This window comes from Fistularia commersonii, chromosome 17, assembly GCF_037954325.1.
Source record: "Fistularia commersonii isolate RoL2024-O1a breed Wild chromosome 17, RoL_Fcom_v1.0, whole genome shotgun sequence".
In the NCBI taxonomy this organism is placed as follows: Eukaryota; Metazoa; Chordata; class Actinopteri; order Syngnathiformes; family Fistulariidae; genus Fistularia; species Fistularia commersonii.
In genome coordinates, this window is record NC_141300.1 from 11,793,006 (window position 1) to 11,807,500 (window position 14,495).

At 48.9% G+C, this 14,495-nt stretch overlaps 1 protein-coding gene across 5 annotated transcripts in view; it reads right to left on the reverse strand.

The window, feature by feature from the left end:
* The window catches only part of ppfibp2b (PPFIA binding protein 2b), a 51,211-nt gene that overhangs the window by 3,376 nt on the left and 33,340 nt on the right, over nt 1-14,495 (reverse strand). For 2 of the 5 annotated variants that reach the window (XM_086163939.1, XM_086163938.1), the window contains exons 7-28: nt 13,434-13,679; nt 12,276-12,368; nt 11,468-11,560; nt 11,003-11,111; nt 10,845-10,877; nt 9,460-9,521; nt 9,299-9,374; nt 9,148-9,230; nt 8,982-9,049; nt 8,350-8,403; nt 8,197-8,257; nt 7,740-7,787; nt 6,441-6,597; nt 4,424-4,556; nt 4,223-4,342; nt 3,988-4,138; nt 2,952-3,063; nt 2,786-2,874; nt 2,579-2,701; nt 2,372-2,497; nt 2,102-2,290; nt 1,791-1,991 (exon numbers count right to left, since the gene is read on the reverse strand). In XM_086163939.1, coding sequence (XP_086020065.1) covers nt 1,791-1,991; nt 2,102-2,290; nt 2,372-2,497; nt 2,579-2,701; nt 2,786-2,874; nt 2,952-3,063; nt 3,988-4,138; nt 4,223-4,342; nt 4,424-4,556; nt 6,441-6,597; nt 7,740-7,787; nt 8,197-8,257; nt 8,350-8,403; nt 8,982-9,049; nt 9,148-9,230; nt 9,299-9,374; nt 9,460-9,521; nt 10,845-10,877; nt 11,003-11,111; nt 11,468-11,560; nt 12,276-12,368; nt 13,434-13,679 — 2,427 coding nt within the window. The remainder of the gene's footprint in view (nt 1-1,790; nt 1,992-2,101; nt 2,291-2,371; nt 2,498-2,578; nt 2,702-2,785; nt 2,875-2,951; nt 3,064-3,987; nt 4,139-4,222; nt 4,343-4,423; nt 4,557-6,440; nt 6,598-7,739; nt 7,788-8,196; nt 8,258-8,349; nt 8,404-8,981; nt 9,050-9,147; nt 9,231-9,298; nt 9,375-9,459; nt 9,522-10,844; nt 10,878-11,002; nt 11,112-11,467; nt 11,561-12,275; nt 12,369-13,433; nt 13,680-14,495) is intronic. The other 3 variants (XM_086163941.1, XM_086163940.1, XM_086163942.1) reach the window with 3 other exon arrangements.

Consider the following 14,495-nt stretch of genomic DNA (forward strand, 5'->3'; position numbering starts at 1 on the left):
AAACTCTCACTAACTCAAGCTCACTGTTCTGTATATTTCCTGTGCATCGTGTATTTGCAAGTGTATTTGCAGTCCCTATGTCCTCTATTGTAAGTCGCTTTGGATAAAAGCGTCTGCCAAATGCAATGTTATGTAATGTAAAAGAAGGTGATATTCAAACAATTTCTCAATCCAGATTGTTCACAGACTCATTCTGCAGGCGAGGTCCTCCGAATACCGGCCTTCCCCCCCCCCCCTTTGTTTTTCATTCATTCATAATCTCTTCAAGCAAGAACCTATCCTCATTCATACGTCAAATTTAGGGTCTGCAGTGAACCTCCTTTGTGTTTTTCGGATTCGGGGAGACCGTCAGTGGACTCCAGTCTGCTGAGTTTAAAGAATAAAGTGACTTCTACACGTAAAGGACTTTGTTTATTAAAGGTTTTGGATCTTTACATAAACATGACCACAGTTAGGGTTCCTTCTTTACTATAAAAATACTATTACAGTCAAATATGAAAATAATAGTACAAAAATCACACTTCAGGTTCCAGGCGAAACACGCCGCTTCAAACTCTCTCTGCAGGTACATAAATATTAAATTAAATCCCCGGCATAAGGTTATGCAAATATTGCACAAATTTCACCTCAACCAACTGGACGAGTGGCGACGGGTGGATCCCGACAGGAGTGGGCGTGACTTGGGTGGCAGGGCAGGGGTGTTAGGGTGACTTTCAGGGGAAATGACAAAGCGATGAGAGGAAACTTAACGCACCCACAGCGGTCCGGGGGGGAACGGCACATCTTTGGTGAATGGCAGGGTGAGGGTTTCAGCTGGTCATCCCAACATATCTAGTAATGTGATTTTTCTTTTCTTTAAGACACACTTTTTCATTCATTCATCCACTCTCTACGCTGATTATCTTGCAGTCAGGGGGAGGCTGGAGCCGATCTGAGCTGTCATCGGATGAGCGCCGACGTTCACCTTGGTATAGGGGGCCACGTATAGATATACAACCATTCAATCTCTCATTCACATCATATGGAACACGCAACAATTCATTCCTTCATTCACACATCATGCAGACATGCAACTGTTCACACTCTCATTCACACACCTGAAAAATTAAGGGTCTCCAATAAACCTTGTGCATGTTTTTGGACTGTAGGAGACATCCCGGAGAACCCTGAGGAACCCCACGCCTTTCTTGCTGCGATGTGTGAGCGCTAACCACTGCACCACAATGCATCCCACACCTTCATTTTGCTTACCACAAATCAAAAATCATGAGGAAATGCCCCAGTTTAATACAGAAAGAAAAAAAAAAAAAAAATCACCCAAAATGTCAGAATGTATGCAAGGAGCTACAAAATTTTCCTGAAAGTCAAACGCCGCCGTGGACCGTGGTTATTGAGAAGACGGACAGTGGAGGAAGGTGCCGCCCATCAAACCGCATCAACCAAAAATCAAAATAATCATATCAAATAGCATATAGTGAGGGTGGGTGGGGGACCAGAACACATGATGTCAGAATCTGATTGTGATTGTTAGGCGGAGTTAGAGGAGGATGACGAGTTCCCGAGAGTCTTGATGTGTTAGATGAGGAAGGACATGGGTGAGGTTAGTTGAGGAAACAGAAACCGTTTGGATGCCCTTCGGTCTGCGGTCTCTTCTCTTAAGGCACAGGGTGGGGCGATGGAGGGGGAGGGGGTGCAGAGGAAGCAGTGACAGCTCATGGAAAAGGGTGACAACAAGCCGGCGTCGATGTGGCATCGCCGCGTTGTTGTCATGGAGACGGGTCGAGGCCCACCTGGTCCCTGGGGCGATCCGGCTCTCGATCCAAGATGGGACTCAGGCCCCTGAAGCCGGCGTACGGGCGGAGCGGCGCCCCGTTGACCGAGGTCGGCCCCGGTTGCGACGGCGGCGACTCGATGGGACAAACGTAGTCGGTGGATTCGTCGGAACGCCGCCTCCTCAGGTGGGTCAGGTTGGAGAAGCCCAGCTTTTTCGGCTGCGGTGGAACGCATGGGTGGAGGAAAGCGGAGGCATGTGACCAACTGCTGCCAAAGCGCTTGCCAAAACATTAAACCTCCTCATTTTGCAGGAATCGACAATTCTCACCTTGACTTTGGCGGTGGTGCTGAGGGGCACGTACCCCGCCGCCTCCATGTACTCCCTCTTCTCCTGCTGCGCTTGCGCGCCCACCAGGCTGCTGAAGTTGGTGGTCAGGTGGCGCCTCAGCAGGGTCTTCTGAGGCGGGATGTTCAGCAGCATCGCCAGCGTGTCGGCGTTGAAGCGAGGCTCCAACATCTGCCGTTGAAAATTCACGGTGAGACGCTATAGCGGCCCGTGCGGGAGAGCAATCGTGCGTTGTATTCGCGCGGAGCTCACCAGCAGCCCACCGTGCACGCCGCTGCCCCTGAGGTTGGGGGCGTACTCCGCCAGGTCGACCGACCTCAGCCACTCCATGACCCGGTGATTGGACCACTGGACCACTTCGTCGGGTGTGAACTGGCCCTGAAACACACACACACACACTTGTACAGTTTGCAATCAAGCAATATTTCGATGTTTGTACTGTGCGGGCATGTTGTCCACCTCGCTGCCCGGCCTTCGTTTCAGACAGTGCGGGTGGAACTTGTTGACGTGCAGAACGTGGATGGCGCACTTGATGCTGAGGTGATGCAACTGGCTGGTCACCTTCAGGAACAGCAGGTCATTCTGGTGCGGAGAGGAGGCGGGATTCGTGAAATCGACCAAACGCTTAAGGCTCCCCCGATCGTGAGCGTGGGCGTTTGGACTCACCACCGTCAGGTACTGCAGCATCTGCCCGTCCACCCGTCCTTCATTGAACTGATCTTTGTACTGGGGGAGTCCGATGTCGTCCAGCCAGCCTGCAGAACGTCACAGGTTCAACGTTACCGCCCGATCCACGCGTTCGCCCGACTTAAACTCGCGCGAGCGCACGTACGGGTGACCCAGAGGTAATCCAGCTCGGCGGATTTTTCCTGCTGTTTGCTGCTGAGCGTCTTCATGGCCAGCTGGAGCTTCTTCCTGTGCAGAGGATGCTTCATTGCCATTTCCTGCAGACACATGACACTTATTTTTCACTCAACCCCCAAACGCCCGAGGAGCAACCATTTACACGATAGGATACATTACTCGTGCGTCACCGCGGCTTCAGCGGAAACTCTCAGAACTTACCATGACAATGGTTTCTCATTTCCTGTTATAATTCCAATTTGAATCCTTATATGTGTGACGATCCTTTATCCTTAATAAAGTTGTTCTCATCTCATCTCATCTTATGCTCTCCGATATAGAAATGACATAAAAAACTCATTCTGATTATGGGCCCATTAGCAGGAAATCCAGGGCAGCAACACATATGTTGGCAGAATTAGGACTTGTGGATGTTTGGAGGGCTAAGAAATGACATAAAAGCAAAATATGTGATGTATTTTATATCCAATTAATTTTGAGAAATAGGTGCGTGTGAAGTGTTGTATACATTCGATGATGATTGTAGATTGCAATTAAATATATGAGGATTTCTGAGCAGCAATTCGTTTATGCGGCTGGAACCCTATCATTGGACGAGAGGCGGTCGATCACAGGGACGTGCAACTATTCACGCATCTGGACAATGCGGGGTCTCCGGCGAACCTCCTGCATGTTTAAGACCGTGTGACCCGGACACGGCGAGATCATGGAGACTCCCCACGGAAAGGATGGAATTGAACCAGGGACCTTCTTGCTGGGAGGCTAACCACCCGCTCCACTGAACGTCAGTGTATCGCAGACAAATGTAATGTGATTCCGGTAATGGGTGCAGCGGCGATGGGGGAGCGGGTGTTTTGAAGGTGGGCGGCTGACACAGCTGAGAGCGAGACTAAAGCGTAGGCTGAGAAGCGGCGGCAGGCGTTACTAAACTCCGACCTGAAGAAACGAGTAGCGGACAGGTGGATCTGACGGAGGATCATCCTGACAGCGAGGCGCGGGGTTACCTTCTCCAGGTCCTGCGGGGAGGCGGACAGCAGCGTCTGACCACTGGACGCCCAGTGACGAGCCAGGAGGCTGTACTGGCCCAAGCCGATGTCCTCCAGCCAGTCACACACCTGCTCCGACGTCCACTTGGAGAAAGGCACCTTCAGGTCTCTGTTGTGCAGGAAATCAGATTTTTTTAACCACTTCCAGGTGTGTGTGTTCAATAAACTCCCCTGAGAGCGTTCAGGTTTCTACCTTGTGTTCCCTGAACGTGCCAGCCGGGGCCCGGCCGTGGCCCTGAAGCCCCCCCTCTTGAAGTCCCCCAGCTCCGCATCGGGCGCAGGGACCGGACTTCCTGACTGACTGCGGCGGATCCTGCAGGTGGACGACAGACTCCTGAGCCTCGAACCCGGGAACGTGGGAGCGACGGATGGAGGGAGGACACGCGTCACTTACTTCCCCCACAGCTTCTTGATGCCTCTATGACCCTTGCGGTTGTCCGGGGAGACCGGGGACTGCTGACCCGAGTCCACCCCCGACGAGAGAGGGGACAGGTCCGACAGGACGCCCTCCTGCTTCTCCGTACCTCCTGTCAAGACACGCGCAGCGGAGATTTGTCAATTACTTTTTTTAATTACGATTGCTGTCTTTCATAAATACCATTAATATTATTAATTAGACCATTTTTTTCCCACTGTTTTTGTGCATATTTCATTTACCGATGGCAGGTTTTTTCAATATGCTCAAAATAAACCTGTGCGCATGAGCTGCAGTCAGAAAAAGATTTGAAAATAAATGCAAAAAAAGGGTGAGAATTAAATAATAAAAATATAAAATATAAAAAAAATGATATAAAAATAAATAAAAAATGAATGAATAAATAAACAATGAAGGAAAATGTATATGTTTCATTACATTTTATATATAATAAAATGTGTATGTGTGTGTATATATATATTATTACACATAATAATAATAGATAATAAAAACATATATTATTTAATTTTTTATACATATATATTTTATATACATATAGCAACAAGACTAGCATCATCTCTCTCAACCTTCAAGAAACAGGTAAAAACGTTTCTCTTTCAGGACTTTTTACTGCGCTGATGCCCCAGATCAGGTTGGCAGCAAGTTAGGCTATGCAGTGTGTGTGTGTGTGTGTGCGTTTGTGTGTCTCTGTCCGAAAAAAAAACCAAACCCTCACTAACCCAAGCTTACTGTTCTGTATATTTCCTGTGCATCGTGTATTTGCAAGTGTATTTGCAGTCCCTATGTCCTCTATTGTAAGTCGCTTTGGATAAAAGCGTCTGCCAAATGCAATGTAGTGTAGTGTAGTATATATATTAATATCATATATTATTTTATTTCATTTAAAAAATCCCATTACTGGATATTTAGACAAGACAGCACTTAGTGGTGTTGGAGCTCAAACCCACCGGCATCATAGAGGTAGTGTTTCCCTGGAGATCCTGAGGCGGCGGGGTTAGTGAAGTGAGAGGAAAGCACGGGCAGAGGCATTAGTCACACACTCTTTATCTCAAAACACACTCACACACACCGCTGATTACGTTACTACGCGGAAGCACGTAGGTCCAACAGCTCCGCGGGGAGGGGGTTTCCTCCACGTTTTCAAATGTTCCTCATTAGGAGCGACATCTGAGGATATGCCTCGCCGCCACTTTCCAAACATGCAAGGGGGCTACAAAGGGGCTATCATCAGCTCGCGATGGCGATGATATAAACGGAGGCCACACCACATTTGCAAGGAGCCGCCGCAACCTCCCCCCCTCCCCACCGACCACCCAGTGGGGATGAATTCATGCAAATGGAACCGCGTTTCTGACTCATTATGTTGCGAAAGCGTCGATTTCGCTGCTTTTCGCCGCGTCCCCGCTGATCGCTCTGTGTGTCAGCAACTCCTGTAGGAGAGCGCCGTGCGTGTGCGTGGATGTGTCAGCTCTCATCCGCATTTATTTGCCTGGGATGATTAACCCAAGGTGAAGTGTGTGTGCATCGCTCGCCCCGTGATCAGGCTGTAAGCCTCGGCGCCGACGATACATGCTCCTCTGCCTGTTCGCTTTAAACGCTGAAGCGAGAAAGTCGACATCATCTCTGACAGCCTTTCTGAGTCACGGTTGGGGGGGAAAGGAGGGGACGTTGGTCGCCGTCCGAGATGTTTGCTCTTCGCCGCATAACCGATGGGGTTCGGTAAAAAGACGTGTTTTTTGTTGGGGGGTCTTTCAGAGTCACTCGGTGTTTCTGGGGGTCCTACCTAGGGCCGGAGCGCTGGCGCTCCTGCAGCGGCCTGCCGCCGCCGCCGCCGCCACGCCGGCGAAGCAGAGAAAAGAAGGTACAGAGGGCGAAGCAGAGGAGTTAGGCCGCAGAGACACATCGGCAGGTTAACCGGATTAGTAAAAACTCGGATTACAAAAACGCTTCCCCGCCAACGAAAGGGTGGACTCACTCAGGCTGCAGTCGTGGCCGTGGACGGGCAGGAGCTGGACGGGAGACAGGTACTCTTGGTCCTGCTCACCATCCCCGTTCACTTTGGTCTGCGGCTCGCACTTCTTACCCAGTTTCCCCGGGAGGGTTTGGTATCTGTTCTGATCCATCTGGGAATTCTGCGGGGGACACAACGTCGCGTCGCGATGTCAGCGTGTTGATTATCAGGTGGAAAAAGGATCATTGATATTAAAACAAACACCCAAAGGCAAGGATTTCCCCAAGTTTTTCAGCCAATATCTGCAAGTGGAGGGTAGCAGGATGCGGAAAATCAGGCGTTCTGTCAGGGGGCGGATTGTCTCGAAAGGTGAGGCCGACTGGAGCTGCACACGCATTTGATAAAAAAAAATACACATTGGAAAATATTTTTTAAATTAGCAAAATAAGCAAACGCTCGAACCCACCAACCAAAAAATACAAAAAAGCCTGATTAAAATTTAGGAAATAATTAAAAAAGAAAACATGAAAACTAGCAAACAAACAAAAAACAAATCACAAGAACAATCTAAATTAAATCTGATATCCAATACGTTTATAATTAAATGGTGAACAAGCCCAACTTTTCCTCACGCTCTTATATTTGTTTGACTCCACATGAACTGTAGGATTGTTTCTCCAGAACCACACAGCTGCTCCATCCCATAATGTCAATGTTCTCCCCTGCATGCATAACTGCGTGTTTGGAGGCAGAACGTCTGACCAGCATCATGGTAAGAAGGGAAGAAGAGAAAGGCCAGCGGGGAGAAGAAAAGCTGGGAGGCAACCATGACGGTGAGAACTCCTGACAGGACACTTCAGGTGTGTGTGTGTGCGTGCGTGTGTGTGTATGTGTGCGCACGCGTGCACAGCATAAGGCTGTGATCGCATTATTCTTCGTTCTCTTCAGTGAACTTTACTAGCCCCGCCGGGAACAAGGGTTCAAAGTTCACGTGGCACGCTCCTCGGGGTCGGGTCGGCACATGTTGAGCGCAGAGCGGATCGGACGGACCGGCCCGGTTCAGCGTCACGTTCTCCCAGACGGACCTTCTGTGCAGGACCGCGCACGTGAGGGGGAACACGAGCGAACGCACCGGGGCGTCTACGGCGCACGTGTTTCACCACTGCATCGGCCAGGACGCCGTTTCTTCTCGCCTCGCTGGACTTTAAAATAAAGATGGCGTGTTTGTTTTTATGAGGAAGTGTGTGTGTGTGTGTGTGTGTGTGTGTGTGTGCGTGCATGTGTGTGTGTGTGTGTGTGTGAGGCGGTGCGGCAGAGCAGTACCTCTCCAACTATGTCTGATTCACTTTCATCAGGCTGGATCTCAACAGGCTACAGCCAGCAGATGCACAAACACACACACACACAAACACACACACACACACACACGCACAAAGACGAGGCTAGAGTTAGAAGGTTAGACACGTGTTCAGATGGATATACATTTCTATTAGTTATATTAGTTAACATTAGTCATCGGTAGTACATTTAAAAAGTGAAGGCTGCTGCTGTCGGGGAAATCGGACCAATGAGGAAACAGATTTCACCTCCATAACACTTTAATGATGAAGGGAAAATGAATTTAAAAGTGAGTTTACTTATTGAACTGAGCTCCGGCGCTAGAGCCCGAACTAAAAGTTTAAATATCAAATGACACGAGAAGGCACGTCCGCTATTTGACCGCTCAAAGGGGTCATTCCCGCGGCTGGACGCGGGTCAGTCGGCGGCGGCAGAGACCAACCTTCAGTAAGGATCCGCTTTGCAGCTCCTCCAGACTGCTGGACTGCAATCTGCGCTGATGCCTGGACAAAAACAAGCGGTCCCATCTACTGCTTTTTGCATCACATTTGCAAAGTCATCAAAAATAAATTAAAACGGAGCGTCTTGGACTCACCACGAGCCGTTGAGGAAGCTCGTATCTCCGGCAGAGACCAGCGACGTGTCTAGGCTGCAACGGATCCAGCAGGAGTTGGAATGGGAAACACAATATTTTAGCCATTTACAGCGAACGCCAGCCCTGACTCGGGTAATTAAAAAAGCATAAATTCGTATTGTGTGGACATATTTTATAGTGAGAACAATCTAAATATCCTCTAGTGTGTGCAAAACAGATTTAAAGGCTGACATAATTATCATGATCACTCCGCAACCTGCAGTTTTAGGGGTCAAGGGTTATGATTTTCGCTTCGAGAGAGAAACGCCAGAAGCTAAAGTGCTACAATATAGCAGTGGAAATGCTTAAAGACCCAATCATATTAAATGTTTATAAAGTAAAGCTAACAGGTGTACTGACTGTCACCTTTATTTATTTATTTATTTATTTATTTATTTATTTATTTATTTATTTATTGTCTTTGTCACTTTTATTGTTTTTATCTTTATTATTTCTTTTAAATCTGCATTTTGTGCATATGTATATGTTTTGTCGCCAGCTTAGATACAATGTATTATAATTATCATTATTATTATTAAGGCAGATGACCCAGGCGTGTCGATCCTCTTTAAATTTTCGCGTTTTCAACGAACCTCGAATCCAGTTCCTTCTGGTAAGGTGATGACGACAGCATCAGAGGAGAGGATCCTCTGGAGGACATCTGCGCAGAGACGGAGAGAGACCTCATGATGTCCGCCAGGCGTTTGAGGGCTTTCACTCGTGTGGGGAAAAAAAAATAAAATAAAAGCGTGAGCTCACCTCCGACCTGAGGATATCCGAGTGGGCTTTTTGCGTGATGGCTCGGAGCTTCAAGCTGCTGCTGAGCTCTTCCTCGCTGCTCCCTGCAGAGACCAAGGGTCGAACAGATGTTTACGTGTGAAAATGACATTTGGGAGAGTTTATTCCGTACCCTGGGTGATCGACACCAGATCCCTCATCTTTCTGTACTGGCCCAGCAAGACTGTCAGCTCCTCAATGCGTCTGTCCTGTTGATTTAAAAAAACAAAACAAAAAAGTCTGAAATACAGTGTGAAATGTTAAATAAGCTCTTAGCTAAGAAACTCTAATTACCTTTTCATCATTGGAGGCCAGCAGTGTCTCCATCCCCACCTTCAGCCTCTGGTATTCCTGGTCTAACCGAAAAATGAAACAAAAAAAAAAAAACACAGCGGCCGTCAAAAAGAGGCTTTCGGACTCGCGGTTAATTCGTGTAACATGACGACAGTGAGACGAGACAGCCGTGCTAATACAGACACGCAGCCAAACAAATGCACAGTGACATCTATCATCTCACACACACACACACACACACACACACACGTGGCAGCTCATCGTGAGCAGGTAGCGGCTATTTGTCCAAGTCGGGATTCACTTGCGGGGAGAAATGACGCATCAAAAGCAGCGGCAGAAGACGACACAAAAACAGATGAGGATTTCTTTTTTAAAAATGAAAAATATTACGGGAACATGCGGAGGATCACTACATTTAAGGGCACAGAAAGTTGCAATTCACACTGAATTACACACGGAGGCCCCTGCCATATGATTTCTAATGAGAACGGTGACATCTGTGTATCTACCTTATATTGTTTTTTTTTTTTGCAAATTGATATTTGTATTTTGGTTAAAAGTCTGTCTGTGTGGAGTCTCCACGTTCTCCTCCGTGTCTGCATGAGGTTCCTCAGGGTTCTCCCAGCTCGTCCTACACTCCAAAAGCATGCTGGAGGCTCACTGGAGACTCCACATTGGAGAATGAATGTATATTTCCATATGTTGTGTGAATGAAGGAGTGAATGGTTTTGTTTCTATGACATCCGAATGAGGGGGTGAAAGGTTGTATGTGTTTATATGTCGATTAAATTAGAGTGCTAGTTTTCTGTCTCTATATGAGGTGTGAATGAGACGGTGGAAGGTTGTAAGTCTTGTAAGACGGATCAGAGGGCGACTGGTGATATAATAAGAAGAAGAGGATGCATAGTTATATAACTAAGAGTGAGTGAGTGAATGGTTTTGTTTCTACATGACGTGAATGAGAAGGCGAATAGTTGGATGTGTTTATATGTAGTGTCATTTAGAGTGCATAGTTTTAAGTGAGTGAGAAGGTGAATTGTACATTTCTATATGACGAGAGGGTGAATTGTCGCCCGTCTATTTGACGTGTGAATGAATGCATGTGTTCATGAGTGGTGCGAATGAGAGGGTGCGTAGTTATATGGCTAAAAACAAGAGGGTGAACGGTCATATTTCTACATGCAGCTCTGCGGTGGAATGGCGACGGCACCCGTGCTATCCTGATTGGGGGAAAAGGCGTTCCAGATAACGACTTTCAAGCATTCCAGACCCAAATCGTAGGAAAACGGGGCTCATAAATGACGTTTTGTTCCGCAAACCTCTCTCCCACACCAACACGAGGGCTGGGATGCGGTGAAACCAGACGGAAGCGCAGCAAGCCTTACATTTGTTAATCAGCTGCTTGATATACACCTCCTCTACGTTGGGGGCAGCAGAGAGTCAGGGGGGGAAGTAACACAGCAGAGAGAGGAGCTGTTAGATAGAGGTGACGATCATCGAAGCGGACAGAAGCGCGCATCACACGCGTGACGGGAGCCGGTACCTCGCTGATGCTCGCCGCTGTCGCTGCCTCTGGCCAGCAGTTGCGTCTGCAGGCATTCGATCTCGGCGTCCTTGGAGGCCAGGAGCTGCTGCAGCTCGGAGATCTCGGCCTGCGGAGGAGGACAACAATGTGCGTGTCTGCCTTCCGGGTCACCGGGTCGCGTTTTTTTTTTTTTTTTTTTGCCCCCCGTCGTAAAATAAGATGGACTCGCATCGAGCGAAGAAACTTAAAATATCCGCGTCTACACCCACGCAATGTCGTCTATTTTTATTTACTGAATTTTTCACCGTTGGACATTAGCGAGGGATGGCGAAAAAAGGCGGGGTAAGGAAGGGGTGCGTGTGAAGAAATGAACAACTGGACAGAAAGAGGAACCCAGGCGGGTCCAGCAGAACGTGGGGAGGGAGGGGGCGTTAAAAACGTCGCCGGCGGGCGGGGAAGAAGGGGGGAAGGAAGGGGAGGCACCTGTGCGCCGCGCCAGCGCTCCTCCCACTGCTGCTTCTCCAGCTGAGTGTGATCCACTGTCAGCTTGAGGCTGGACAGCTGCGTCATGAGCGACTGGTAACACACATGGAGAGAGTAAGAGATAGACAGCTGGAGGAGGAAGAGAAAGAGAGAGAGAGGGAGGTAAAGAGAAAGCAGCAGAGGGGAGCGGGTTAGTATAGAACAGGAGAAGGTGGGATGAGGAGAGAGAGAGGAGGAAGGAAGCAGTGTAAGCACAGAGGAAGCAATGACGCTCCGACGTCAACAAACGACCTGCTGGATACAGATGGCGTGTTTTTTTTTTCCGAATCGGACCGGGAGGCTCCCCGTCAGAAAGATGGAGATGCCGTCTTCTGTCTTCTGGGGGTCACCCTGGTCGATCACCCGCCTCCATCTAAAATACATTTATCGCCTGTCCTAACACAGTTTTTCAGCACCCCAAAGCCAAAACACGTGTTTTTTCCAAAGCTAACAAGCAAAGACGTGAAGGTTTTCTTCTGGGCTTTGTGCACTTTCCCTTCCCCGGTTTCTCCACCCTCTGTCTGGAAGCCTTTTCTGCTGGTTCATCATCATCAAACAATGAAATTGGTACAAGGAAACCACGTCTAGCGTTCAAGGTTGAATTTACACTCTGCACAGTTTTTAGTTTTCCGCCACGCTGTGAGAAGATCCCGTCGGGGGGGGGGGGGCTTTCCAACCAACGCATAAAGTTCTCTGCTGTCATCCCCCATTTCTTCTTTTTTTTTTTTTTTTTTTTTAGGGGGGGGTCATACATGTGACGGGCTCCTACCTTGGTGGCCCGCAGTTTCTTCTCGTACTGGCTCTTCTCCCCCTCCAGCTCCTCCACTTTGCTCTTCAGCTGTCTCACCTCTTGCAGCAGATCCTGCAGAGGGTGACGAAAAACATCACGCAGGGCACTTTTAGCCACGTCTGTACCGCAGCCGGAGGTCGGGGGGGGGGGGGGGGGGACGCGCCGACTCGTGTGTAATTTTATTTATTTTTTGTCTGAAAACATCAAAATCAGAGAGATAATTATCCCACGCATGCCCGAGGTGAGGGGGTCAGAACAAAACACCAGATCGACACGGACACACGGCGTGCAGTTATCGACAACCAGGGAGGAGGATGAACCTTGACTGGACATTCGTGATATTCGTGAAGCAGGAGCGGCGGCGTCCCATCCACCTGGTCAGCGTCGGAGGAAACCGAGTTAGTAAGGGTGGGGAGAAACCGCTGCCATGCAAGCGGACTGTATCGGCTGGAATCAGGAAATAGCACCTTCTACGAATCCTGGTTAGAGAGGGGTCATGGAGGTGGGCGAGGGGTTTGCTTCTTCTATATGACGGACTCAAACACACATTGATTTCTCAGCATTGTAGATACAAACTCAATGCATAGTACGATTTCTTGTCCAAACTTTCTTGTCGTGGTAACTTGACTAATTTCTTCACTTGAAGATGTTTCACCCGTCATCCCAGAGGGTTCTTCAGTTCCAGTGACCTATTGGGAGTTTCCGATCCAGGTAATCCAAGTTGCTTGTTTGTGTCATGCGTTAGCATAACAACCAACTTCAACGTAGCTTCTGCCGATCAACTCAAACATTTACATAACAAGCCACTACGACCTGGATCGGCCAAAAACCCTGGGATGACGGGTGAGGCATCTTTCAAGCGCAGTTGCCGTGACAAGAAGATTTCCACAAGAATTCACCATGACCCGGATGGCTGAGAACCTCCTCAGACACTGAGGGCTTTGCAAAACCAAAATGTCTCCGAGGGGTAAAAGTGGACCCAAACCTTCCCGCACACACACTTCAGAAGAGGCTGTTAGTTTGATTCTGCGGAAATGTCCAAACACCGCGGTGGCACGGGTTAAAAAAAGGGGGTGGGAGAGGAAATGCCAGGGAGGAAGGGAGGGTGAGCGGAGGTCATCCATGGAGTCTCCCTACGTGTACAGACTGTCCTCCTCTGTGCGTCCAGCTGTCGGCACCACAGAGGCCCTGGTTTGTCCTGCCCGCCCCGCACTGGGGGCCGGGACCCTGGTCTCGGCCACCGCCGCCGCCGCTGCCGCCGCAGGGCTCCCCCCGCCGCACCGCCCGGGCCTCCAAGGCCCTCTTCTCCTGGATGCGAGTGCTGATCTCCTCCTGAAACCTGCACATCTGCTCCTGGAGCTCACTGATGAGATTTACCACGCACTTGGCGGGGGAAGGCGGTGGCAGACGGTGGGGCGAGTCGCAGAGGAAAGAAGGGACGGATAAAAAAAAAAAAAAAAAAAAAAAAAAAAAAAGTCAGTGGCACAGGGAGGGAGAGGAGACGGATCGCTTCATCTCGTCGGTATTGAGGGGGGAACGTTGTGCAATCGGTCACTTCTGTGGAAAAATGAGTGTTAAAACATTACAGAACCAGAAGAAATCCAGAGACATGAGTCAGACGCCGCGTTCAAAACATCAACCCAAAGACCAGAAGTTGTCTCCATTTATGTATAAAACTAGACGGATGCATTATATAATAATAATATCAACAGTCACACACCTTCACACAGGTATCTGTCACAACACACGGGTCTGCTGAGCTCCGAGGACTTTCTTAACACGTGAACGACCAGTGAGCTCAGCTTTTCATTTATCTATTGAGGTTCTGGTTGAACCCCGCTTTGCACCTATTCAAAGGATGAGATGGTATTTCCATGTTTTTAAAAAAAACTTTAAAAACTTCAGCCTTTTTTGCAGAGATCTTCAAGGATCTTCTGCCATCCTTCCATCGGACACAAGATGGACAATCAAAGCGACCAAAAGTTCTTTACCCCCGACAAACACGGGCAGATGTAAAAACACACTCGGGCCCTAAAAGCGGTGAAGAGAGCTGCAGTTGGAGGCGGCCAATCGGTGTGAAGCAGCAAGCAGACGCACGGACGTCCGTCACCTCGCCGTAAATCAGCGTGCAAGACTCTGCACGCAAGGGAACACTGGGGTTTTAATTCTGTGGGGTGCCGGCACGTGGCTATCGTGTGT